Source organism: Eleutherodactylus coqui, chromosome 5 (genome assembly GCF_035609145.1).
Source record: "Eleutherodactylus coqui strain aEleCoq1 chromosome 5, aEleCoq1.hap1, whole genome shotgun sequence".
Lineage (NCBI taxonomy): Eukaryota > Metazoa > Chordata > Amphibia > Anura > Eleutherodactylidae > Eleutherodactylus > Eleutherodactylus coqui.
Window position 1 is genome coordinate 45,194,896 of NC_089841.1, and position 27,154 is coordinate 45,222,049.

General features: G+C 51.6%; 2 protein-coding genes across 5 annotated transcripts in view; one reads left to right on the forward strand and one right to left on the reverse strand.

Moving 5' to 3' along the window:
* Positions 1 to 18,421, reverse strand: part of WDR70 (WD repeat domain 70) — a 215,453-nt gene extending 197,032 nt beyond the window's left edge. The window contains exons 1-5 of one of the 3 annotated variants that reach the window (XM_066602410.1): positions 18,359 to 18,421; positions 15,711 to 15,777; positions 15,169 to 15,252; positions 12,472 to 12,574; positions 8,611 to 8,764 (exon numbers count right to left, since the gene is read on the reverse strand). In XM_066602410.1, coding sequence (XP_066458507.1) covers positions 8,611 to 8,764; positions 12,472 to 12,574; positions 15,169 to 15,252; positions 15,711 to 15,765 — 396 coding nt within the window. In that variant the 5' untranslated portion in view covers positions 15,766 to 15,777; positions 18,359 to 18,421. Of the gene's footprint in view, positions 1 to 8,610; positions 8,765 to 12,471; positions 12,575 to 15,168; positions 15,253 to 15,710; positions 15,778 to 18,344 lie in introns of all 3 variants that reach the window. The other 2 variants (XM_066602409.1, XM_066602411.1) reach the window with 2 other exon arrangements.
* A 317-nt stretch (positions 18,422 to 18,738) lies between these two features.
* The window catches only part of NUP155 (nucleoporin 155), a 42,766-nt gene continuing 34,350 nt past the window's right edge, over positions 18,739 to 27,154 (forward strand). For both annotated transcript variants that reach the window (XM_066602412.1, XM_066602414.1), the window contains exons 1-5: positions 18,739 to 19,000; positions 22,595 to 22,732; positions 23,093 to 23,189; positions 26,485 to 26,555; positions 26,650 to 26,742. In XM_066602412.1, coding sequence (XP_066458509.1) covers positions 18,856 to 19,000; positions 22,595 to 22,732; positions 23,093 to 23,189; positions 26,485 to 26,555; positions 26,650 to 26,742 — 544 coding nt within the window. In that variant the 5' untranslated portion in view covers positions 18,739 to 18,855. The remainder of the gene's footprint in view (positions 19,001 to 22,594; positions 22,733 to 23,092; positions 23,190 to 26,484; positions 26,556 to 26,649; positions 26,743 to 27,154) is intronic.

Consider the following 27,154-nt stretch of genomic DNA (forward strand, 5'->3'; position numbering starts at 1 on the left):
TCCTTTACGTCTTTCCCTACCGCTTACATATTAGTCGGAGAACTGAAACAAAGCCCCCTTCTGAGTAAGGAGGAGCGGGAGGACTTCCTGTGCGGTGACTTGGTGTGAGGACTATTTTATCCTCCTCTGGTGACTCCTCAGAACACAATAGAAACTACACAAAAGACAATTTATCAGCGTGATAGGAGAAGGCGCCCGGCTCTGCGGCTGCCATATCTGTAACAGAGCGGAGGACCCCGAGGTCACTTCCCTGGATCAGACACACTTCTGCAGCTTCAAGTGGATCAGTCGCGGACATATACGGGAAGTCTCCATCTGCCTTTTCCAGACCCCGGATTGGCGGATGTGGCTAGTGACGAGACGACAATGTGCCCATCATCCATACCAAATAAATACGGGACTTGGCACTTACTTTTCAGGACTGCCAACCGCTGGATGACGCCCTGTCATGGCAGCCGTGTGACTGTCATTATTTATTTAGTGCTTCAATTTCGCAGCATTTTCAATATCTCTGCTTGCTGTCAGTGACAGGAAACATACGCTGTATATATCCTTAGTGACATCGGTTAGACCGGATTCACGTAAGCGTATTTGTGCATCAGCCGTTGTGCGTTTGCTTATGCAACTGCATTTTTTGCTGTAACTTTTAGCACGCGCAAATCATGTGCATTAATGTGCGCAAAAAAAATCTGCAGCCACGGACCCGTATATTAAAACGGCTAATTAGCCAAATTAGTTTCCTATATTCCATTTCCCTACGCGAATGCGCAGTAAGATAGAACATGCTACGTACTTTTCAGTGTGACACAATTGCGCACACAAAATACGTGCTTGTAAATGAGCGAATGAAATCAACGGGTTCTATTCCCTGCATATAAATATGGCCGTGAGAATCCGGTTTTATGATCGTGTGCTGCAGACAAAAGCCATAGAAGGGGGGGAGGGGTCCATCAAATCTAAGGGTTCTTTTATGCTGGCTTTGCAGTGTCTCTTCATGGTCAACTGGGGGAGCTTTGTAACAAAGAGGGGATACATTAATCTCTTGGGACTGATGGAGAACTCTAGCCCCTTTAAGGAGGCCTGATGTCTTTAAGATGTCAGAAAGAGGTTAATTTGAGGCTTCTCTATCAGGACTAGAGATGAGCGAATGTACTCATTTAGGGCGATTTCACAATTGAGCACCGCTTTTTTCGAGTAGAGCGGGGGGTTGCAGAGGGGAGTGGGGGGGGGGTGAGAGAGAGCTCCCCCATTCCCCACTGCTACTACCCCCTGCTCCACCACACCGCCCCCCGAATCTTTTCGCCCGAGTAGTCAGTTACTCGAAAAAAGCGGTGCTCAAGTGCAAAAATCGCCCTAAACGAGTTCGTTCGCTCATCTCTAATTAGGACAAATCCCACTCTAAGCACGGAATGAGAGATAAGTGTGTGAATGGTGGAGGCGGGCATGCTGGGACCCTTGCCCATCATAAGAACGGGGTCCCGTTTCTTCACATATGGAGAGAGCAACAGCCGTTCTCATGAGGCAGGTTAACCAGCAATTACTGTTCTTTTCTAGTTTCTTCCTGAGCACATGCAGAAGAAAAACGGAAGCGCAAAACAAAAACGGACAGAAAACAAAAAAAAAAAAAGACAAACCGAGAGCCCTAAAACCTCGCTGAAATGGGAAACTAGATGGAAATATTGGTTTCCATTTTTCTGACCCTACGATGGAACAAAAGCGCGGAAACTCCAGACGCAGATGTGAGCGCAGCCTTACGGAGAATCTGCTAGGGCCCAACGCACAGCGCTGCCGCCCACCCGCTGCCACCCCTCTTTGCAGAGCAGCAGCACCGTATACAGCCAGCTCCTCCAGAAACAGATATCATTAGGGGCGGAGGAGACAATATACCGGGAGGCGAATCACAGTCTTCTATTCACTAGGATGTTCCTGGCTTCATGGGAAAAAGATGTATATTCCAAAACTGCAGGACCGCTAACTTCCACACTGGCCTGGTATTCCCTGTGCTACAAAATAATGGCTTTACTGCCCCCTTCTGGCACATAGACGCTCATGAATATATACGAGTTTGAAAGCTGCAGAATTAAAAGAGCACGTTAATGAAAAAGGGGATTTTGCTATTTTTTCTGTCTGATGGGCTGTTAACTCCTACTAGTGGCAGAAAGAGTACAGCTATGGTATGTCTGGTGACATGCGAGACGGCATGACATTAACTCAAAAGGACCCCACTACAGTCAATGGAGGCCATCATGTGAACCAAGCCTTATCACGTAAAGAGCTTATCGGAACCCTAATATTGATGACCCATACATATGGCTCTAGATAGGTTGTATACTGGGAGCTCCCCTAGTGGTGGTTGCATATCGATGTAAACAAGGAGCTCCCCCTAGTGGTGGCTGTATAAATCTGTACTTAGTGTGCTCCCTCTAGTGATGACTGTATAAATCCGAACTGCAATTTTCGCGAGCAAAGGGGAAAAAAAAAATAAAAAACGCAGCATGTTCTATTTTCAAGTCAATGGAAGCTGTCTGGCACACGGCCCATGCGCAATTATCAGTGCCTAGCAGCGGCGTGGAAAAAAGAAACTTAAAAAAAATCTGTACTGCGTACGTCCGACAGTGACTCGCCACTACCATCCACAATACAGATAAAGCAGAAAAAAAGCCAGGAACGCACGGCTGTGGTCAGGGCAGGAGTTTGCTGTGGGCTCCTGTATGCGGAATCCGACCCAGTTGTGTGCAGCCGGACTTAATCTGTATACATGGAGCTCTCCCTAGTGGTGGATGTATAAATCTGTATACATGGAGCTCTCCCTAGTGGTGGATGTATAAATCTGTATACATGGAGCTCTCCCTAGTGGTGGATGTATAAATCTGTATACATGGAGCTCTCCCTAGTGGTGGATGTATAAATCTGTATACATGGAGCTCCCCCTAGTGGTGAATGTATAAATCTGTATACATGGAGCTCCCCCTAGTGGTGGATGTATAAATCTGTATACATGGAGCTCCCCCTAGTGGTAGGTGTTGATTAGGGCTGTTAATCCTTTAACCCCTTGAGTGGCGGGTTTCCTACCACCCTGTCGTGCCCACCAGGGCAGGTTTTTTAAAATGGTCTAATCATTGAATTTCAACTAATTTTGCAGTTGCGTCTCAAGAGCCATAACTTTTTCATTTTTCCATTGACATGGCCATGTGAGGGCTTGTTTTTTGCGGGACAAGTTGTGATTTTTTAAACAGGGGGGAGGAAAAAAGAAATGGGGAAAAAAGAAAAAAAGGGGCCATGTCATTAAGGGGTTAAATAATGTATTAACTTCCTTCTCTGGGTCATTACGACGCATGGATACCACATGTGTGATTGTATTTTTGATTTTTTACAAAGTAAAAGGGAGACAAGTATTTTTATTATTTTTTTTTTAGAATTTTTTAACTTTTTTTATTTAAAAAAAAATTTTTTTTTTGTCCTTTTCGGGGACTTCCACAGGGACCCATAAGGACCCCCTGATCACATTCCGAGGGTCTGATGGCGACAGCCCTTTACATGCTGCAGTGACAGCCCTTTACATGCTGCAGTCACATAGACTGCAGCATGTAAAGGGTTAACACAGCAGAGATCGGAGGTTTTCTCTGATCTCTGCTGTAAGAGAAGGTACCTAGCTGTCCTCTGACAGCCAAGCACCAAGCTCTCCCTGCCACAGAGACCATCGGCTTGCTTCTGACAAGCCGATGGTCTCTATGGCAACCTGTAAACAAAGCAGGAGATTGCCGGCATATCGGCAATATCTTCTGCTGGTTTTTCAAAGCCCTTGCTTTGTTCTCTGTGGGTCTGTGCAGGCAGAGCACACTGTCACAGCTTGTGGCATTGTGCTCTGCAGCTCCCATAGTGATACATAGCCCGGAAATCTTCCGGGCTATGTCGCTATGAGCAGTGGAGCTCGTCCCGGAAAATTTCCGGGCGTGCCACTCAAGGGGTTAAATGCCACTATTAAATCTGACAGCAACATTTAAATGTCCCAATTGGTGTTCAGGAATCCCGAATGGCCCCTTCACTATGAGATTGCAAGGTGCCATTCAGTCAGCATGGCAGTCTGTTGCATGTCTTGATAGAATGCCTGTCAAAACATGGTATAATGCAATACTATGGTATTACATTATCCTGTATGAGTGATCAAACAATTGCAAAAAAAAAAATTCCCCATATTAAAACCCAAAAAATATTTGGTGCCGCTGCATCCATAAAACTTTGATCTATCAAAATAACGCATTATTTATCCCGCATATTAAGTGTAGTCACAAAAAATAAATACACAACAGCAGATTTGCGCTTTTTGGTTGCCTTGTCTCCGAGAAAAAAAATGTAATAAAAAGCAATAAAAGTCACATAAACTCTAAAATGCTATCAATAGAAAATATAGGGCGTGCCGCAAAAACATGAGGCCTCAGACAATTATGTTGACGGAAAAATTAAAAAAAGCTGTGGCGGTCAAAAAATGGCGGCAGAAAATAATTTATTTTTTTTCCTCCAGAGATATTCTTTTAAAAGTGATACAGAAATAAAAAGTTATATAAATTAAATGAATCTGGTATTGTCATAATTGTACCGACATTTTTGCCGCAATGCTAGTACCCCCCGTGCTGAAGGGTTAAAAACAGTCTGTCAATAAAACGTCACCCTAGGAGTCGGTCATGACTCGGTGCTCGCTCCAGGGCACTGTACCTTACCCCATAAGAACAAGACCCCCCCTCTAAAGATTGCGTAATTGCGTTTTTCCCATTTTTCTCCACTTAGAAATTTTGGGTTGTTTTTCCGTACTTTATATGGTATGTTACATAGGGACATCGAAAAATAAAACTCGTCCTGCAGAAATCAAGCCTTAGACCGCGGCGCCGGAAGATAGAGAAATGGCATGATTATTGAAAGCGGAGAGGAAAAAACAAAAATGAAATGGAAAAAAAGTGATGTCATGAAAGGGTTGACGATGGAAAGCAGTTACCTAAGCCTTACTGTCCTATGAACTGAGAAGGTGGGTCCAGCGTTCCCCTCAGCTCCTCAGCACATGACGTAGGTGAGGGATGGAGTCACCACATAGCGTGGCAGGATGGCGACGTGCCATGTGATGGCAGCAAACAGGAATCTGGGTATTGCGCTGTAGTTTATGGAAACCTGCGCTACGATATCGCTCATAGCAGCGTGACGGTTATATCATTAAATTGTAACGTTAGTCATCCGCAGGAACGATGATCCCAAATAGGGGATTTCTGGAAATCCTGGAGGGTCTGCAGTTCTCAAGGCTGGGAGCTCCACGAGGTGGGGATTAGCCGGAGACATAACACTCAGCTGCGGTGCGCTCTCATCCCAATGACAGATGACGGGACCCACATTAAAGCCTAGAATACTTGGCACACAGCGAGTGCCACCCACCCTGAGTACATATCACAGGCCTCCCTATACACAATGCTGGCGGGGGACCGCAACTTAATTTATAGATGTGGGAAAAACTCAATCCTCTAAGACCGCTTCTGAATTACTGCATCACATTATATATTACGCTGCGGTGTCTCCTGAGCAGAGGATATATATATACATATAGTAGAAGTGGTGAACTCAGCATCAGGGCACATTCCTGGGGAATATATAGAATACATGGGAAAGTTTCACTCATTTTTCAAACAACTTGTGCTTATGTGATAACCAGAAAATGCAACTACAACGTTTTTGTACTGAAAGTCCCTCTAAAGTGCTGGCCACTAGGGGTCTCTCTTACTTTTAATTTGCGATCCACTGCCTGTTGTCATGTGATTTCTAGTAACAGAGAAACCAAGTCGAATTACAGAAAGTGGAGATAAGTAATATAGCGTGCTGCCCATAAATGAGTATGGAACAAAGAGAGGAGGGAGAGAGAGAAGCAGCGACTTCACAGACAATGCTGCAGCTAATAGCAAGTGTTTTACTGTCTCGCAGTTACTGAAATCACGTCTACACTGCTCAATACTGCTGAGTAATTTCCTGCATGATGCTGTTACTTATGATGGTGCTATGCTGATCCTGCTCTCCTATGCGTACAATAGTCTTTGAGTCAGAACACAAACTGGGACAACATGTAAAATCTACTAGTCAGAAGACAAAAGGACTGAGGACTCATATGATCAATGTGGCCCCTTAGTTCTAGTGATCACGGGCTCACTGCTACTACAAATGACATTTTCTGACATCTCAATACAACATCAGGAGATAGTAAAAGGCAAACCTTCCCTTGACCTCTGATTTAGCAGCCTGCACTCACCATTAGGGGCAGCTTAATGTATATGGATTTATATAGCTCCCATCGCACTCATTCAAGGGGTTCTCCACTTTGAACAATTCCTAGTTGTTAAAAGGGTCCCTTAAAAATAAGCTGATCACAAAGTGTCCCTTTAATAAGACCCTCAGCGATCAGCTGTAATCTGTGGGGAAACCTGGCTGTAAATGTTCCCTTTCCCTTCAGCTCCCCCGCAGGGAAAATGAAGTATTACACAGAATCCATTCACAATAATGGGTTGCCTGTGTAATACAGGACAGTACAGGTCCTCCTGAGAGAGATTACCTTCATAATGGCTTTCCACACTAGCCAAGAGATGAGGATCCTGAGCAGAGGACGTCGTCTATTAACTGAAAATCCACTAGCAGGGTGTATGGAAAAGAGTTTTCTAAAATGGAAATACCCTTCAGTAATCAGCATACAGTAATCAGCAAGAATTTTATCATTTGAAGCGGTTGTCAGCTATATGCTGAAATTTCTGAAATCCTGCTGACTTGTAGTGGCATACAAAACATTAAAGGGCCACTCCGGTGATTTTTTAAAAATTCATCATGTAGCTAACCCCCCGAGTAGATCATAGAATCATAGAACGGTAGAGTTGGAAGGGACCTCCATGGTCATCGGGTCCAACCCCCTGCTCAGTGCAGGATCACTAAATCATCCCAGACAGATATTTGTCCAGCCTTTGTTTGAACACTTCCATTCAAGGAGAACTCACCACCTCCTGTGGTAACCTGCTCCACTCATTGATCACCCTCACTGCCAGAAACTGTCGTCTAATACCTAATCTGTGTCTCCTCCCTTTCAGTTTCATCCCATTGCTTCTAGCTAGAGATGAGCGAACGTGCTCGTTTAGGGCAATTACTCAATCGAGCATCGCTTTTTTCGAGTAACTGCCTAATTGGGTGAAAAGATTAGGGGGGGCGCCGGGGGGAGTGGGGGGGGGGGGGGGAGAGAGCTCCCCCCTGTTCCCCACTGCTACCCCCAGCTCCAACCCACCGCCCCCCGAATCTTTTCACCCGAGTAGGCAGTTACTCAAAAAAAGCGATGCTCGATCGAGTAATTTCCCTAAACGAGCACGTTCGCTCATCTCTACTTCTAGCCTTTCCTTGTGCAGATGACAATAGGGCTGATCCCTCTGCAGTGTGACAGCCCTTCAGATATTTGTAGACTGCTATTAAGTTTCCTCTCAGCCTTCTTTTTTGCAAGCTAAGCATTCCCAGATACTTTAACCGTTCTTCATAGGACATGGTTTGCAGACCGCTCACCATCCTGGTAACTCTTCTCTGAACTTGCTCCAGTTTGTTTACATCTTTTTAAAGTGGGGCGCCCAGAACTGGACACTGTATTCCAGATGAGGTCTGACTAAGGAAGAGTAGAGGGGGATAATGACCTCACATGATCTACACTCTATGCTTCTCTTAATACATCCCAGAATTGTGTTTGCCTTTTTGGCTGCTGCATCACATTGTTGGCTCATGTGCAGTCTATGATCTATTAGTATACCCAAGTCTTTTTCACATGTGCTGCTGCTTAGCCCAACTCCTCCCATTCTGCCCCAACAGAGGGACACGGGCACTCCTGTTACAGTTACTGATGATGATCACACAGCTGCTGTCGCACAGGTATATTAGAGGAGATCACAGCTCATCCCACTGACTGTATACTTATGGGCTGTAGCTTATTTAGGTGAAAATAAAAGGGTAATGATATAATTAAACTGTCTCTCCAGCAGGCAAAAAATGGTATAGCCTCAGCTAATGTTGTGCTGATGCATCATGGGATCGATTGAAAGGCAAAAAAATCTCATTGTTAATATGGTGTCTGATAAGCATCAGACAGGCATGGAAGTGGCTAGAATACACAGAGATGTGACAGGCAATCAGGTGAGAGGAAAGGCATGGGAAAAAGTGTTTTTGCTAGAGTAGCCCTTTAAAAAATTGTCTTGCACGTTGAACCCCTCCCTCCCCACCCGGCTGCCCTTGGGTACCATATAGGCCACCGCATCCATAGCTCCTACGATGGTGATGAGCACTTGATTAACCCGTCACCGCATCCCTTCCAACTTCCGAGACGGCACAGTAGAAGATGTACTGTAGTTGGAGAGATGGTTATGGGGGTGACTGCTACCATCCTAAGGGCCACTGATGTGGTGGTCTGTTCACACTTCATAGGTAGCTGGGCACTCCAACATGCGTGCCCCAGCAAGTACCTCGCGTTCGGTTGACCATGATGGGGACTCAGATTTTCCTGCTGCAGCACAAACTAGAGTTCGGTCACTTTGGCAGGAGTCGAAATTATCTGTTTGAACTTACGTCATCGTCTCCGTCATCCTCGTCATCATCCTCATCACTGTCTTTGTAGCCTGGAGGAAGTGGAGGGCCGATCATTTCATCATCTGGAGGTTCAGAACTGCTGCCTGGTGCCGGGGGGCCAATTAACTGGTCATCAGAGCTGTCATCTGAGTCGCTGCGTTAAAACAGGCAAGAAAGTTACATGTTAAAGGGACGTTGTTTCTGTATATCTGTGCATGTGCATTATACAGAGATGGGGAGAGGAAAGACCACCGCGCATCCTGCACCCTGCACTGAATGAAACAATGCTCGTCTTAAAGGGGTTGTCCAGGACTCAGGGGGTCCTGGACAACTATTGGTCATCAGGCACCCGCGCAATCTCCTGTGTATCTAGACAACAGGCCATCATGTCACCAAGACAACAGGAAATGGCGGAGGACCCCGGTGAAAGTTGATTTTCTTTAATCCATAAGGATATGTTCACACACGGCAGATTTGATGCAGATCAGAGAACCACTTTTACAGCATGAATCTGCGAAGGCCTATGATCATTATTATTAGCAATAATACATTGCAGTACAAAAGTACTGCAATATATTATCAAGTCCCCTACAGAGACATAAAAAAAATGTAAAAAGAACAAAAAGAAGGGGGGAAAAAAGCACACCATAAAATAGTATTAAAAGAAAACTTGTTTTGCACACATTTCCATTTTTGTTTTACACACATTTCACATTAGGAATCATGGCATCAGTAACAACCCGTATAATAAATTGAACACACTTGTCATCCTGTGAGGCAATGGCTGTGAAAAAAAGACTCCCAAAAAAATGCAATGAAAGAAATTTAAAAAGCCATATATACTCCAAAATGGTACCAAGGAAAACTACAGCTCCTAACGCAGAAAAAGACAAAAACATGTTATGGGACACAGTAATGTAGAAAAAAAAAAAACAAAAAGGGTTTTTCTCGTCTGTATCATTGGGGGACACCGCTTTGACCTTGCGTATATAGCACCTGCTGACTGGAGGCGGACACTAAGCAGACTAAGGAGTTGGCCCCTCCTGCTTGCTATATACCTTCTGCAGGTACTCAGCTAATCAGTTTTAGCTTAGTGTCTGTAGGAGGCGGACGGTCTCGCCCGTAAAGGCTCATTTTTCCTTTTCTGGATGGACCTGGGCTACCGGGGAGGCAGGACTCTTCCTGTTAACCCAACCAAGGAGAGCGAACAGAATGGGACCAACCTTCTGTTGTCTGCTCGGTCCCCTCAGAAGAAAAGGAGACACATCCAGGTACTCCTGCATGTGGCCTGCCAGCCCTAGAGCCCCCCTTTCTTCCGGGTGGTCCACATCCCCTCCCCGATGGTGGGGGGAGAGCTCTGCTGGAGCTGGGGAGTCATCTTACCTTGGCGGAAGGAAGAAAGAAGATAGGTGAGTAAAAAGAAGCAGGTAAGAAAATAGCTTCCCTTGCTGCCCTGCCCCTGTACAGGGTCCTCTCCGGTGTCAAGCGCATGCGGGAGGGTATTGGTCTCCATGTGGTGTGTTTTGCCATGCGGCTTATGTTATACCTACACTGACCACCTTGGGGCCATGTTAGAGCTTGCTGCTGGAATCTGCTCTTCTGCATGTAGTATTTTGGCCCACGCTGATGAAGTCTAGTCCCATGGGACGAGCCAGTCACAAATGGGCTCAGTCATATTTCGCAAATTTACCTCTCTCTAGTGGCATTCTTCAGGTGCCCTGGCTCCCTGCTAGTGGATCCTTGAGTTCCCGAAGAGATTCCCCGCACTGGCGCTGGTTCGCGGCAGTGCAGGGTTACGATGCCAGAGACATCACATGTTCAGGCTGTGTTACGGCACATATTTCTCAGACAACGGGTGCCTCGTTGGAAGCTCCTCGTCGGGAGCCTTTTTCCCGTTGGGGGAATGGTTCAGTTTTCTCAGGCCCTCGGAGCATGCTGAATGCCTAGGCACCCATTAACGCTAGTCGCAGTTAAAGAGCTGATTACACTTCTTTACACATGCGGCTTCTTATGTTTTCCCACCCCTTGGGTACTGCTTCGGAACGTCCCAAGGTCAAAGATGTGTTCCTCAATGATACAGACGAGAAAACTACATTTTGTAAGGAACTTACAGTAAAAACTCTTTCTTGTCACGTTCATTGGGGGGGGGGGCAGCACCCACGCGATAGGGGTTCTCTTTTTGTTTGTCTATGATCGCACTGCACCTGCCTAAATTATTTTAAGCAGTTCCATTTCGTAACAAGCCCCACTGGGGGCGCTACTACTGCTTGCGTACAAAACTGATTAGCTGAGTACCTGCAGAGGGTATATAGCAAGCGGGAGGGGCCAGACTGCTTTGTGTCTGCCTCCAGTCAGCAGGTGCTATATACCCAAAGTCAAAGCTGCGTCCCCCAATGAACATGACCAGAAAGAGATTTTACGGCAAGTTCCTTACAAAATCTAGTTTTATTGTGCAACAGTGGTAGAACTTTAAAAAAAATATATATATATCATTTTAGTATCGGTGTAATCGTACCGCCCGCAGAAAAAAATGCCTCATGTCATTTATGTTGCAGGGTTAACATGTTTTTAAAATTAAAAAGAAAAAAAACTATGGCAGAATTGAGGTTTTTTGTCCTCCCAAAAAATGTTTTAATAAAAGTTATAACATACATCATATATACCCAAATGGTACAAATAAAAACTACAGTCTACTATGCTAAAAAATAAGCTCCCATATGGACCGGTCAGCGAGAAAGAAGAAATCTTATGGGTTTTGAAAAGTGGAGATGAAAATCCCCCCCCCCCAAAAAAAATCATCAAGTCCTTAGGTCCAAAACAGGTCGAGTCACTAAGGGGTTAAGAACGGCAGAAATATTTTGGTCTTTGCTACCCGTAGTCTATCAGTCACCACATATTCATTATAAGGCCGCCTGCACATGAGCGGAAATTCCACGGCTGGAAGCCTGCATAGGATTGCGTTAACAAATGCAATCCTATGCAGACAGCCGCGATTTGGTCGCGCGAAATCTCGCGCGGCAAACAAATCGCAGCATGCCCTATTTCTATGCGGGGCTCACAGAGCCCCGCACAGAAATGTCACTCACCCGCCGCCGGCTCCCATCTGCACATGCACCGGCTGCGCGGCAAGCCGGCACATCAAATAGCCGGAGCCAGCGGGCGCGGGTGAGTACGCACTGGTCCCTGCAGGCGCTCGGGTCGGGTCCCGCAGCGAGAATCCTCACCACCGGATCCGACCCGCCCGTCTGCAGGCGGCCTAACACTGTGAGCTCAGGTGGAGTAAGGATGCAGTCAGACGGACGTATGCTGATTTCGGTCTGCCTTTGCGTTTTTCGGCTTACCAGCAGTCCTTTTACACGGATTAAAAAACACACAAAATCTCATTGATTTCATGAATATGCAGGTCTCCAGCGTATTGCCAGCGTATCTACGCATGCTCATTCATATTAATGGGCTATTACCGTGCGTAATACGCTCCAAAATGAGAAATCAGTTCAAATGAGAAATCAGCTAGTCTAAACCTTATTCCGACGAGAGAGTCTCATTTTGAGGTGAAAAACAGACCAATTTAATTTGAACCTCTGAGTGACATCTGTATACATTGCCTATTTCCGTATCTTACGTCCCTGTGTCATCCACATGTCATCCATATTTTTTCTCGCGCACAAAAAAAAAAACTAACAGATGCCAATTTTTTTTCTAATGTGAATGTCTTCTTCCGTTTGTGTGACTTTAATGGGTGATTCTGGTCTGTGAGAAAAGACCAGAATAGTCGCATCGGCTATGAAAGGGTCCATGTGCTGCCAGCTACCCACACGGGCAGTAAGTACGCCCCCGTGAGGAGGCCCTTGTAGTACATACCTGGAGCTAGACTCTCTCTCCTTTCTCCGCCCCGCGTCTGATGCCGCAGTCCTGGGCGCCGGACTTGTTTGCGGCTTTTCTTCCACTTCTTTCTCTCGTGCTTCTGTTTGGATACAAAAATGTAAGAGTAATTGCAAATCTGACACAAAACCAAAGGTTTACTGTAGCTACAAAGAACGGGTTTCCTCCAGCCCCTGCGGCAGGAGCATCGTCACAACCTGAAGTAGAACCATAAAGTAGCTGCCATGACGGATCCCACAAGGGGCTGCCGCCTGATATCTCAGCCTACTAAATTTGCCAGACTACATGTCCCAGTGATGTATCGCACCTCACGTACCTTAGGCTACCTTCACACCAGCAAGTGCATGGTTGGGCCGAGAAACCCAGCACAATATCGCACTTGTCAACTTTTACCCCGCGGATGTGAGGCACACATCTCAATATAGTCATCCCTATACAGACCATACAGGAAAGGAAGTGTGTGCCTCCAATATGGCCGCCCCTATACAGACCATACAGGAAGTGTGTGCCTCCAATATGGCCGCCCCTATACAGACCATACAGGAAGTGTGTGCCTCCAATATGGCCACCCCTATACAGACCATACAGGAAGTGTGTGCCTCCAATATGGCCGCCCCTTTACAGACAATACAAAAATGAATTGTGCCCCTCCAACACAGTCGCACCTATATAGCCAATATGGGAAGAAGTGTGTGCCTCTAATATGGTCATCCCTGTACGGACAATACAGCAAGTGTGCTCCTCCAATATGGACGCCCCTATACGAACCATACAAAAAGGAATTGTGCCCCTTTAATATGGTCACCCCTATACAGACAATACAAAAACGAATACAGGGAAAGGCACACTTCCTTCCTGTATTATCTGTATAGGGGTGACCATATTGGAGGAGCACACTACCCATTTTGGCTGTGTAGGGGCGGCCATATTGGAACACCTTTCCTGTGTGGTCTGTATAGGAATGACCATATTGGCCAACAGTTGATCAGCAGGAATCTGCTGCTTAGGATCCCCACTGATCAGCTGTTCACCAGGCCATGGTCCAGCAGACAGAGTCCATATTGCCGCAGTTCAGGCTAGTACTGCAGGTGTAGCTCCCACTGAATTCAATGCATTACTTATCCGGGCTGCTGTAATACTATCAGTGCTATCTGCTTACAAACCTGCTAACAACCCCAGAAACCCGCTGATCAGTGGGGATCCCAAGTAGCAGACCCTCTGACGACTAACTATCGGTGACCTTTCCAGAGAATACGTAATCAATAGAGAAAGATCAGGACAACCCTCTCAACTGTCAGAGAATTGTCAAAGATTACTGGAGTCTTCCGGAAGTGACTTAGTACAGACTCTCCCCGAGGGAGCAACGACTGACAGGGGAGCTGCATACACAGCCTTATGAATGACAGGGGCGCTGCATACACAGCCTTATGAATGACAGGGGTGCTGCATACACAGCCTTATGAATGACAGGGGAGCTGCATACACAGCCTTATGAATGACAGGGGTGCTGCATACACAGCCTTATGAATGACAGGGGTGCTGCATACACAGCCTTATGAATGACAGGGGAGCTGCATACACAGCCTTATGAATGACAGGGGAGCTGCATACACAGCCTTATGAATGACAGGGGAGCTGCATACACAGCCTTATGAATGACAGGGGAGCTGCATACACAGCCTTATCTGTATCTATAGTGTTATTATTCTGCCTTAGGGCTTTTACCCACTAGCGGTTTTTTTTTTAACTCTGCGATATCCCTGAGTTTTTTTTCAATGAAACTTTCTAATGTTAAAATCGCATTACACAAAAATCGCAAGTTTGTGCTTTTGCAATTTTTGTGCTTTAGCGATTTTAACATTAGAAAGTCCCATTGAAAAAAACACAGCGATATTGCAGAGTTAAAAAAAAAAATGCTAGTGGGTAAAAGCCCTTATCTAGGCCTCCAGCAGTACAGTAGAGTTATTATTATTAGCTCTCCTGCCCTCTAATGATAATAAAGTGACTAATGACTTGTCCCGATGCATTATATACAGCAAAGATGACTACTAAGCTGAAGAAAACAGGACATTCAGCCTCTTGTCTGCTTTTATGGTCGGTGTGAGGACTGCATACAGAGCCTTGTCTATATGTAGTGTTACTATGATCCTGTCTTATCCAGGCCTCCAGCAATAGAACAAAGATGTGGCTAATGATAATGAGAGGACTCTGCTCAGCTGTCCCAGTCTGTACAACAAAACTGACAAGTGAGCTGCAGAAACCTAGCAGCCCATTATCTGTTCTAGTGGCCAGTCTGAAAACTGTTTGTTACCAGCTTGGGTTTGTAACTAACAAGCTGCTGCTATTTACTAAGAAGAAGTGTGTATATATATATATATATATATATATATATATATATATATATACACACACACACACCTGTGTGTGTAATAATATACATATGTATAGCAGCAGCCAAAGTGGTGTGTGTGTATATATATATATATATATATATATATATATATATATATGTATATATATATATATATATATATATATATATATACATATATACATATATATATACATACACATACATATACATACCCACTTTGAACACAAAGGTTGACATATAATAAGCAGTCATTGCTTCCAGTAGTAGGTCTTCCCAGGACTCTTAGTATGGAAGGAACTTACCAAATGTTTTCCTGCTCCTCTCTACAGCTGTCCGACGAGTCTGTTCAAACATGGCTTCCAGATCGAATGTCCGCGCTTTCTTGCCTGGGATTTAAAATATTGTAACAGGTTAGATTTACAATATCTTTTATATACTAATATAGTTTTACAGAGTTTCATCTGATCATGTTAAAGAGGTTGTACAGGATCTCTAGTTATCCCCTATGCACAGGACAGAGGAACCCTTGCTGATTGGTGGGGTCTCACTGGAGACTCCTTCCTGTCAGCTGGTCAAAACAGGTCAGCACCTCCATCTAATTTGCAGTGACTACAAGAAGCTTCCTGTCCGCAGGGGCCGGTATTCCTTCAGAGCGATTTCATCTCCTTGTGGAATCTACAACACGAGGAATTGCTGCAGTTCTGCCCCACACCAGTCCAATACCCTATTAGATGGGGTCTCTAGTAAAGTGTCCGTTTAGTGTATATACGCTCCCGTTTTGGTCCGCATATACCACGTATACATGCACCATAGGGCACAATATTCACCAGCAGGAGTTACTCACCAAATCCAGAGAATCCCATTGTTGCCGCAACATTGGCGTCTTCAGGATTATCCATTGTGAAAGCTGGAATGAAAAAAGTGAATATAAAAACAGAGTTGGAGATAACACACTGAATGCTGCAGGTTAGCAGGACTGAGGCCGCTCATACACTCATCATGGAGGTTGGCAGAATGAGCAATAACTGTATGCTTCCGACCCCTCCATAAATATGGCTGCCCGTCCAGGAGTACGTGCTTTTCCAATTGGGACAGGGCCGGCAGCAGCAGTGTGTCCGCCACAGGAATAAAGGATGCGGCATGACACAATCTGATCCTTCGTTGTATCGACATCTGGCATTGGAGGAGAATACAGGCACCCCGTACACCTCATATACCGTAGTTGGCCGACCTTGCTGAAACAGGCTGCTGCAGCCAATAGTTATCTCCTGTGCTGCAGCCACAAATATCATTAGTATGTTGGTGATCTTGTATGTTTGTGTCCCCCCACAAATGGTTTTCTTCATCCCCTGCACTGGATTCTCTGGTAGGGTGCCCCCTGTAGGACAAGGGAATAAGAAGCTCACAGGTGGTCCCGCTGACCGCATCGATGCCGAGCAACAAAGCCAGATCATTTAGGTCAATGTGGAGTTTCCATTTAAATCTACAAACTCTCCTCACCCCCAGAATACGGGAGGGGCGCCCTCTGCTGGATGTGACCGTTCTCCTGTCCAGGAAGGAAGTGGCACCCCAACTCAGTAACGAGCTCAGCAAGGGAGTTCTGCTTGCTATAGCAGTGCCATATAGTGCTCTGATTACAAGATCCCCATACAATGATGAAATTCTACCACCATATAGTGCTTCAATTACACAGTCATCACAGAGTGACAATATAACAATGCTAAAATACCACCATATAGTGCTCTAATACCAATACCACTATACCGTGCCCAAATAACAGTGTCAAAATAATACCACCATACATTGGCCATATAACAGTGGAAGACTGTGCTAAAAGTATATAGTGCTGTCATACAGTGCCCAAATAATACCACCATATAGCACTCTAAAACCAATACCACCAAACAATGCCCAAATAACAGTGCCAAAATAATACCACAATAAAGTGCCCACATAACAGTCTAAGACTGTGCCAAAATTATACCAACATATAGTGCTCAAATTTCAGGGTCACCATGAAGTGCCCACATAACAGTATATAAATTATACAACCATATGCAATTCCCAAATAACAGTGCTCTATTACCAATGCCACTATACAGTGCCCATATCATACCACCATATAGTGCCCATATAACAGTGCCAAAATGATACCACCATACAGTGCCCACATAACAGAGGAAGACTGTGCTAAAATTAGGCCATCATATAAAACTCACATAACTATGCCAAAATAATTCTACCATAGAGTGCTAGAATTCCAATAGCACCATAGTGTGCCCCCATAACAGTGCGAGGCTGTGCTGAAATGATCCTGCCATACAGTGTTCTAACATTAGTATCACTAGAGCCATACTATACCCAATAGTTCCATACTGAGATAAAATGATGCCGCCACATAGTGCTCTGAGGGTGCATTCACAGGAGCGAAAAAAATTGTGTGCCATTTCTGCGTTGCCAGATGCACAAAACTCGCATTAAACTACAACCCGTTATTTACAATGTGCGCAGTTACGTGGGCGATTTTTCTCTTGATGCTGCATGACGGAAAAATTACGGAACGTTCTATTTTCGTGCGAGTCTCACGTGGGACTAGAACACGCAGATGTGCGTGAAAACCGCATGTATTTTCAAATCGGAAGAATTACAAATCTGCTCGCCCTCGCATGAAACTCACACGTACACACAGGCGCGGTGCGGGGGGGGGTTGTTTCTCATTCATTTTGAAACAATGCGCAAGATTTCTGCGGACTCGCAAAAAGTAGAAGAGCCGCGATTTCTCTCTTGCAGCGACGCTCACATGTAAATAGAGCCGGTGAAAACACTGCGGTCTAGTTCAGCGGGAGTCTAGTGCGTCTCACAACACGAGAAACTCACTTGTGTGAATGCACCCTAAAACCAATACCGCCATACAGTGCCCCCATAACAGCGCCATAGTGTGCCCAACTGACAGCACTACCAGCTGCGTACGATGCAGTGAGGGTCAAACATCCGCGCCTTCCTGAAAAAACGGATGAGTTTCAATCTCACGCCTTACAAATGAGAAGACGCCACAGCGTCCCACAATAGTGGCACCCAGTGCCCACATTGTGCCCACCAAAGATTTCTAACAAATGCCATCCCAAGAACTACCAACAGCAGCCACAGCGCCCCCCGCAGGACAGGACTAATGTCGCCGCGCTCCTTCAGTGACTTGACAAACAACTAATAAAAGCAACAGAAGCCGGCGACGACCTGCGAGGTGAAGCTGGAGGGTCCGAGGGCACAAGACACGCTGGGAATAAGGGTACCGCAATGGGCACCACAGAAGCCCCTCCACCAAAGACACAAAGATATGCAAATCATCACTGAGGGAAATGTAGACTAAAATATTAGGTATTTAATACACCATTTCTTAAAGTCTCTCCACAGCACAGTCAGGCCATTGTGCCAGAGGCTGCCCTGTAAATACCCTCCATGGTGCCCACTGTGCCAGTACCTGGGCTTCTACCTGCTTCTACCTGCTCCTCCAGCACCACTCCAACTCCAGGGAGCATCTGGCGGTCTACAGGAAGCGGCACGGGACAAACCACAGCGCCTGCGCACATAATAATCTGCCCACAACTAACATGGCCGCTGCAGTCCCTCTGGTAGGTAACAGGAGCGCCCAGGCTACAGGAAGCAGTAAAGGTCAAAACTTGTAAACAATACCGTCACATATAATGTAATAAATAACTCCCGCCGACGGTTTACAGATGAAATTCCATCGTTTGCCCACATTTAATATGTCCGCATGACGGTGAGCCGTCTCCTAGGAGACGTGACGCCACCAGGACGCGCCAAAGGGATTCTGTACTACCCAATAGCCTGACAGCCGGGCGCGGCCATATGACGTCATTCAGCGTGTTTCGTCGCGCGGTTTGCGCGGGTCGCCTGTTGTTTTGAACGGCCGGCTGGTCTCTGCGAAGAGCTGAACCCCGCCCGCCACAGTACTCGGTGTACGGTGCAGAATGCCGGCCGCAGCTCCAGGGGGCCCGGCTGCCACCGCCGCCATGCAGGAGGCTCTGGAGGGGGCAGGAAGAGTCATAGAGCGCCTTCTACAGGACGAGAGAGCCTACCCCGACCTGTCCGACTTCCTTAACGTGCCGGCTCAAAGTGAGAGAGAGCAAATATGGGGGTACTGAGGGATGGGGAGAGAACTGGTGGGAGAGGGGGGACGGCGGGTGGCGAGTGAGGGGGGCAACGGCAGGGGAGGGGGACAGAAGGCGGGGACGGTGGGAGAAGGGGATGACAGGATGGAGGGCGGCGGCGGGAGTGGGGGACGACGGGACGGAGGGCGGGAGTGGGGGGCGACGGGACGGAGGGCGGGAGTGGGGGACGACGGGACGGAGGGCGGGAGTGGGGGACGACGGGACGGAGGGCGGGAGTGGGGGACGACGGGACGGAGGGCGGGAGTGGGGGACGACGGGCGGGAGTGGGGGACGGAGGGCGGGAGTGGGGGACGGAGGGCGGGAGTGGGGGACGGAGGGCGGGAGTGGGGGACGGAGGGCGGGAGTGGGGGACGGAGGGCGGGAGTGGGGGACGACGGGACGGAGGGCGGGAGTGGGGGACGACGGGACGGAGGGCGGGAGTGGGGGACGACGGGACGGAGGGCGGGAGTGGGGGACGACGGGACGGAGGGCGGGAGTGGGGGACGACGGGACGGAGGGCGGGAGTGGGGGACGACGGGACGGAGGGCGGGAGTGGGGGACGACGGGACGGAGGGCGGGAGTGGGGGACGACGGGACGGAGGGCGGGAGTGGGGGACGACGGGACGGAGGGCGGGAGTGGGGGACGACGGGACGGAGGGCGGGAGTGGGGGACGACGGGACGGAGGGCGGGAGTGGGGGACGACGGGACGGAGGGCGGGAGTGGGGGACGACGGGACGGAGGGCGGGAGTGGGGGACGACGGGACGGAGGGCGGGAGTGGGGGACGACGGGACGGAGGGCGGGAGTGGGGGACGACGGGACGGAGGGCGGGAGTGGGGGACGACGGGACGGAGGGCGGGAGTGGGGGACGACGGGCGGGAGTGGGGGACGACGGGCGGGAGTGGGGGACGACGGGCGGGAGTGGGGGACGACGGGCGGGAGTGGGGGACGACGGGCGGGAGTGGGGGACGACGGGAGGGAGTGGGGGACGACGGGAGGGAGTGGGGGACGACGGGAGGGAGTGGGGGACGACGGGACGGAGGGCGGGAGTGGGGGACGACGGGACGGAGGGCGGGAGTGGGGGACGACGGGACGGAGGGCGGGAGTGGGGGACGACGGGACGGAGGGCGGGAGTGGGGGACGGCGGGAGTGGGGGACGACGGGACGGAGGGCGGGAGTGGGGGACGACGGGCGGGAGTGGGGGACGACGGGCGGGAGTGGGGGACGACGGGCGGGAGTGGGGGACGACGGGCGGGAGTGGGGGACGACGGGAGGGAGTGGGGGACGACGGGAGGGAGTGGGGGACGGAGGGCGGGAGTGGGGGACGGCGGGAGTGGGGGACGACGGGACGGAGGGCGGGAGTGGGGGACGGAGGGCGGGAGTGGGGGACGGCGGGAGGGAGTGGGGGACGACGGGAGGGAGTGGGGGACGACGGGAGGGAGTGGGGGACGACGGGAGGGAGTGGGGGACGACGGGAGGGAGTGGGGGACGGAGGGCGGGAGTGGGGGACGGAGGGCGGGAGTGGGGGACGACGGGACGGAGGGCGGGAGTGGGGGACGACGGGACGGAGGGCGGGAGTGGGGGACGGCGGGAGTGGGGGACGACGGGACGGAGGGCGGGAGTGGGGGACGGCGGGAGTGGGGGACGACGGGACGGAGGGCGGGAGTGGGGGACGACGGGACGGAGGGCGGGAGTGGGGGACGACGGGCGGGAGTGGGGGACGACGGGCGGGAGTGGGGGACGGAGGGCGGGAGTGGGGGACGGAGGGACGGAGGGCGGGAGTGGAGGGCGGGAGTGGGGGACGGAGGGCGGGAGTGGGGGACGACGGGACGGAGGGCGGGAGTGGGGGACGACGGGACGGAGGGCGGGAGTGGGGGACGACGGGACGGAGGGCGGGAGTGGGGGACGACGGGACGGAGGGCGGGAGTGGGGGACGACGGGACGGGGGGACGGAGGGCGGGAGTGGGGGACGGAGGGCGGGAGTGGGGGACGGAGGGCGGGAGTGGGGGACGGAGGGCGGGAGTGGGGGACGACGGGACGGAGGGCGGGAGTGGGGGACGACGGGACGGAGTGGGGGACGACGGGACGGAGTGGGGGACGACGGGACGGAGGGCGGGAGTGGGGGACGACGGGACGGAGGGCGGGAGTGGGGGACGACGGGACGGAGGGCGGGAGTGGGGGACGGAGGGCGGGAGTGGGGGACGGAGGGCGGGAGTGGGGGACGACGGGACGGAGGGCGGGAGTGGGGGACGACGGGACGGAGGGCGGGAGTGGGGGACGACGGGACGGAGGGCGGGAGTGGGGGACGACGGGACGGAGGGCGGGAGTGGGGGACGGAGGGCGGGAGTGGGGGACGACGGGACGGAGGGCGGGAGTGGGGGACGACGGGACGGAGGGCGGGAGAGGGGGACGACGGGACGGAGGGCGGGAGAGGGGGACGACGGGACGGAGGGCGGGAGAGGGGGACGACGGGACGGAGGGCGGGAGAGGGGGACGACGGGACGGAGGGCGGCGGCGGGAGAGGGGGACAGAGGGCGGCGGCGGGAGAGGGAGACGGGGGCGGCGGGACGGACGGAGGGCGGCGGCGGGAGAGGGGGACGGAGGGCGGCGGCAGGAGAACCGGGTGGAGGGAGGTGGAAGAGAGCGAGGGGAGTGATGGGAGAGAAAATGGCAGGATAACAGCCTTTATTACAATAGGGGATGACACAGGACGACGGGGGATGGAGGGAGGCGACTGCGGATGGTGGAAGAGCGGGACGACAGGATGGAGGGTGGCGGCGGGAGCAAGGGACAAGCGGACAGCAAGCGAGGGGGGTGGCGGTTGAGGGAGACAGAGGGCGGCAACTGGGGATGGCCGGAGAGGGGGATGACAGAACAGAGGGCGGAGGCAGGAGAAAGCGAGGGGAGTGATGGCAGAGAAAATGGAATAACAGCCTTTATTACAATAGGGGATGACAGGAAGGAGGGGGTGAACGATGACACAACGGAGGGGGGGGTGAACAATGACTGGGAGGGGGAAGAGGGGCAGCAGACAGTAGCGAAGGGCAGTGAGGGCGGGGACGACTGAATGGAGGGGTAAGAGTATGGCCTGGGGGTTGTAGTAGTAGAGAAGGTACAGGGGTGAGAGTAAGGGTGTGGCAGGGGATCGACAGGGATCAGTAGGGATGTGGGTGCAATGGCAGAAAGAGCAGCAGCAACCGAGGACAGAATGGGGGAGATTAACAGAAGACCGCGGGAGATAGTGTAACAGGAAATGGGGGGCGGCAGGAGGTAATGGGGAGCGGTAGGTGGACAAGGGTGCAACTAGGAAGAGAGCGTCAGGAAGTGAGAACCTGATGGGACTGGAGCGAGAGCAATGGAAGAGTGGCAAAAAGCAAGGGCACAGCGGGCAAAGAGCAGGGGGGGGGGGAGCGGGTGCAGGAGGACAAGTGGATAGCAGATACAGTATAATGGCGGGAGGTCATCCGGTTTCTCCTCCGTGTTCTTCTGATCAGCAGGTAGTCGGCGGTTCCCGGTTCGGTCATGGTGTGTTCACTACTTTGCTGTCCTTTATATTGCAGATAGCCCTACAGTGTCGGGAATGTCGGAGATGGATTACCCCCTGCAGGGTCCCAGCCTGATGAGCATCCCCAACCTTCCAGAGCTCAGCGCCATCCGCAGGGTGCCGCTGCCCCCAGAGCTGGTGGAGCAGTTTGGACGTATCCTACTATATAACCGTACACTTCTAGTAGCAGAGACCCAGCAGTAGGACAGATCAGGTCTGACAGCCTTGTTGCTAGGGAAACTCTGCATAACAACGCTAGTCTTTTCATCCTAAGCCATCACTCTAGAACTACTGCTGTAAACCTTCCCTCTGAGGATCGTGGGGCCGCAGCATTCGGTCCCCATCGGTCTCCGTGTGATTCATGCACAATCTTCTTCTCTGCACAGAGCTGCAGTCATTTTTCTGTTGGTTGCTATGGGAATCAGTCGGCGCTGACAGCCCCCCTCCCACCCTTACCCCCAGGCCTAGCAGGGCTCCTCCTTCAGTCTGTGTGCTCCTTACATTACCATTATAGGTATGCAGTGCAATTGTATGATGGGTGTGTTCCCCGAAATCAGCCGGGCCTGGCTGACCATCGACAGCGATATCTTCATGTGGAATTACGAGGAGGGGTATGTATAGAGAGATGGGCGCTGACGAGTGAGTACTTCTAGTAAGGACAGCGGTACTCAGCTGGTTTTAGTGAAGCTCTGAGCTGAACACCAGCAGTAAAATGTCACCTGATAACGTTCCACAAACTACATCAAGATTTATTGTTGGCGGGAAAACTGGACCCCAAATTTAAGGATTGGCCACGTTATCCTCTCACGGATGTGCTGGAGGTGGTTCCACATGCCGCTTACTAACGTGTCATGAGCAGTTCAGCACCAATGTTTTCTATAGAGCACCCCCCCCCCCTTGTTTGTACAGTCTTCTCCATTGCAGAGCGCAGCAGGGTAAGGGGAGCTCTGGAAGAGGGCGGGGTAAGGGGAGCTCTGGAAGAGAATGCGGCGGGGTAAGGGGAGCTCTGGAAGAGAGCGGGGCGAGGGGAGCTCTGGAAGAGAGCGGGGCGAGGGGAGCTCTGGAAGAGAGCGGGGCGAGGGGAGCTCTGGAAGAGAGCGGGGCGAGGGGAGCTCTGGAAGAGAGCGGGGCGAGGGGAGCTCTGGAGGAGAGCGGGGCGAGGGGAGCTCTGGAGGAGAGCGGGGCGAGGGGAGCTCTGGAGGAGAGCGGGGCGAGGGGAGCTCTGGAGGAGGGCGGGGCGAGGGGAGCTCTGGAGGAGGGCGGGGCAAGGGGAGCTCTGGAGGAGGGCGGGGCAAGGGGAGCTCTGGAGGAGGGCGGGGCGAGGGGAGCTCTGGAGGAGGGCGGGGCGAGGGGAGCTCTGGAGGAGGGCGGGGCGAGGGGAGCTCTGGAGGAGGGCGGGGCGAGGGGAGCTCTGGAGGAGGGCGGGGCGAGGGGAGCTCTGGAGGAGGGCGGGGCGAGGGGAGCTCTGGAGGAGGGCGGGGCGAGGGGAGCTCTGGAGGAGGGCGGGGCGAGGGGAGCTCTGGAGGAGGGCGAGGGGAGCTCTGGAGGAGGGCGGGGCGAGGGGAGCTCTGGAGGAGGGCGGGGCGAGGGGAGCTCTGGAGGAGGGCGGGGCGAGGGGAGCTCTGGAGGAGGGCGGGGCGAGGGGAGCTCTGGAGGAGGGCGCGGCGAGGGGAGCTCTGGAGGAGGGGAGGGGAGCTCTGGGGGGAGCGCGGCGGGGGGTGAGGGGAGCTCTGGGGGGGAGCGCGGCGGGGGGTGAGGGGAGCGCGGCGGGGGGTGAGGGGAGCGCGGCGGGGGTTGAGGGGAGCTCTGGGGGAGAGCGCGGCGGGGGGTGAGGGGAGCTCTGGGGGAGAGCGCGGCGGGGGGTGAGGGGAGCTCTGGGGGAGAAGAGCGCGGCGGGGGGTGAGGGGAGCGGGGTAAGGGGATCTCTGGAGGAGAGCGCGGCGGGGTCGGGGGAGCTCTGGAGGAGGGCGCGGCGAGGGGAGCTCTGGAGGAGGGCGCGGCGAGGGGAGCTCTGGAGGAGAGCGCGGCGAGGGGAGCTCTGGGGGAGAGCGCGGCGGGGTGAGGGGAGCTCTGGGGGGAGCGCGGCGGGGGGTGAGGGGAGCTCTGGGGGGGAGCGCGGCGGGGGGTGAGGGGAGCGCGGCGGGGGGTGAGGGGAGCTCTGGGGGAGAGCGCGGCGGGGGGTGAGGGGAGCTCTGGGGGAGAGCGCGGCGGGGGGTGAGGGGAGCTCTGGGGGAGAAGAGCGCGGCGGGGGGTGAGGGGAGCGGGGTAAGGGGATCTCTGGAGGAGAGCGCGGCGGGGTCGGGGGGGCTCTGGAGGACAGCGCGGCGGGGTCGGGGGGGCTCTGGAGGAGAGCGCGGCGGGGTCGGGGGGGCTCTGGAGGAGAGCGCGGCGGGGTAATAGATGGCAGTGGGAGAGGGCACAAGATGGGAAAAGAAGGCAGCAGGAGAGTGCGGGGCAAGAGAAGAGGGCGAGTATTGGCAATGGAAGATTTGGGAAAGAGCTCGGCAAGAGAAGAAAAGGCAAGTAGCCGTAGAGTGCGTGGCAAAAGAAAAGGGCAAGTAGCGGTATAGTGCGCAGTTGGAGAAGAGGGGGAGCGACTGGAGAGAGCGTGCGGGAAGGGAGAGTGTGTGTATGGCAAGAGAATGGGATGATGGGAGAGAGCGCAGCAGAGGAAGAGGGGTTGACAAGAGTGTGCATGTGGGAAGATAAGAGGGAGAGCAGCGGTAGAGCGTGCAGCAGGGGATAAAAGTGAGAGTGACGAGTGTGCAGTCGGGGGAGGGGATAACAGGAGAGAGTGTGTGGCAAGAGAAGAGGGTGAGCAAGGGAAAGAGGAAAGGTGAAGAGAAGAGAGCTCAGTAAGAGAAGAGGGTGAGTAGTTGTAGAGCGCGCAGCAGGAAGGAAGAGTGGGAGTGACAAGAGCGTGCTGCAGGTAATGGGGGGGGGGGGGGCATTTGAAGAGGGTGGCAGAGGGAAAGAGCAAGGTGAGAAGAAGAGCTGGCTGGTGAAGAGGATGTTTAGGATGGGATCTTCATGCAGAATGGAGGAGAGGTATATTTAGGATGGAGCATTGTGCAGACAGTGGAAGAGACTACAAACAAAGGGGCGGCTCTTCACAGAAGAAAACACTACACTGATGACGTATAAGTATATGGCACGGAGTACTGCCTTCAGCATGTTTGTGAACATAGTGGCCAACGCCTTTAAGACCCCAGACCAGATCCTAAACATTAATTCATTGTCCAAATGAGACAAAAATCTATATACTCGTGTGTGTGTCTGTGTGTCTGTGTCTGTGTATATACTTACCCTTCCTGGGTCCTCTGCACGTTCAGGCACTGGCCAGTATTAGAAGCTTGTGAACACTGCCCCGGTGGTGGCAGATCTGCAGGGTCCAGATTCACACCACAATCGCCAGTTTAGTACACCTGAACTAGACGTACTGTTACATAGTAATTAGAGAGTAAGGGCCCTTATGCACAGGACAACCTGTGGGGCGCAGAGTGCCTGACAGTCGTTCCAGCGATGATCAGTCCTTTGCTTCTACATAGGCATGATCAGCAGTCAGTGAGTGGACATGGAACGGATCGGGGATCGTTTCAGCCCACCCGCGTCCATTCGCAGTGAACAGGCAGTCGCTGTGAGTGACTGCCTGTTCACACGGGCCAATCGTCATTCAGTTTTTATATTCGTTCAGAATTGTGGGAATCTGAACAGTTATCTTCCCATCTAAAAGGGCCCTAAGGCTGTGAAGGGTGCGGCCCTCAGAGTAGACTGAGGGTTGTAGTTATGCAGCAGGTTGGTTATCTGCTCGCTAAAATGTAAACTGCACGATTAGCTCCTCTTTTGTTTCAGTTTTTATTGCTTTGAGGTAAAACATCTGAAAACCATCTTGTTCGTATTCCCTAGGGGTGACGTGGCGTACTTCGACGGTCTCAGTGAGACTATTCTGTCTGTCGGACTTGTGAAGCCCAAGGAAGGTGAGTGAGCGGAGCGAGCCTTGTGCCCGTGGATATCTGCAGACTCCAGTTGGGGCCCTTGTCACTCCTGCCATTGTGTTTCTGTTTCTTGCAGGTATTTTCCAGCCTCACATTCGTTATTTACTTGCCCTTGCGACTCCCGTAGACGTCGTTATTTTAGGAGTAAGCTTCGCCAATTTACAAACAGGTCAGTTTACACTGCGAATACTTTTTTTTTCAGAGGTTTTGGACAATCCCTATTTGTTAGAAGGGTCCCTTGCAAATAAAATAACCACAGTGTCTATCTGCTCGGGACCTTCAGCGATCAGATGTGATCTATGGGGAAACCTGGCAATAAGTGTTCAGTTTTCCTGCAGCGCCCCCACAGGGCAATGAAAAAGTACACAGCATCTATTCACATTGATGGGTTGCCTATGGACAGTCCTCCCGATAGAGAGATGTGCTTTATAACCGTTCTCCACTAGGGCCAAAAGATGAGTATCCTGATTGGAGGACCCCAGTTTGGGTTTGTAAATATCGGAGAGTCACATGGAGTATAAGGAAGCCTAACCAACACTCACTCTAATGACCCTTTGCAATTCTAGTTGGCCCCCCCTCTC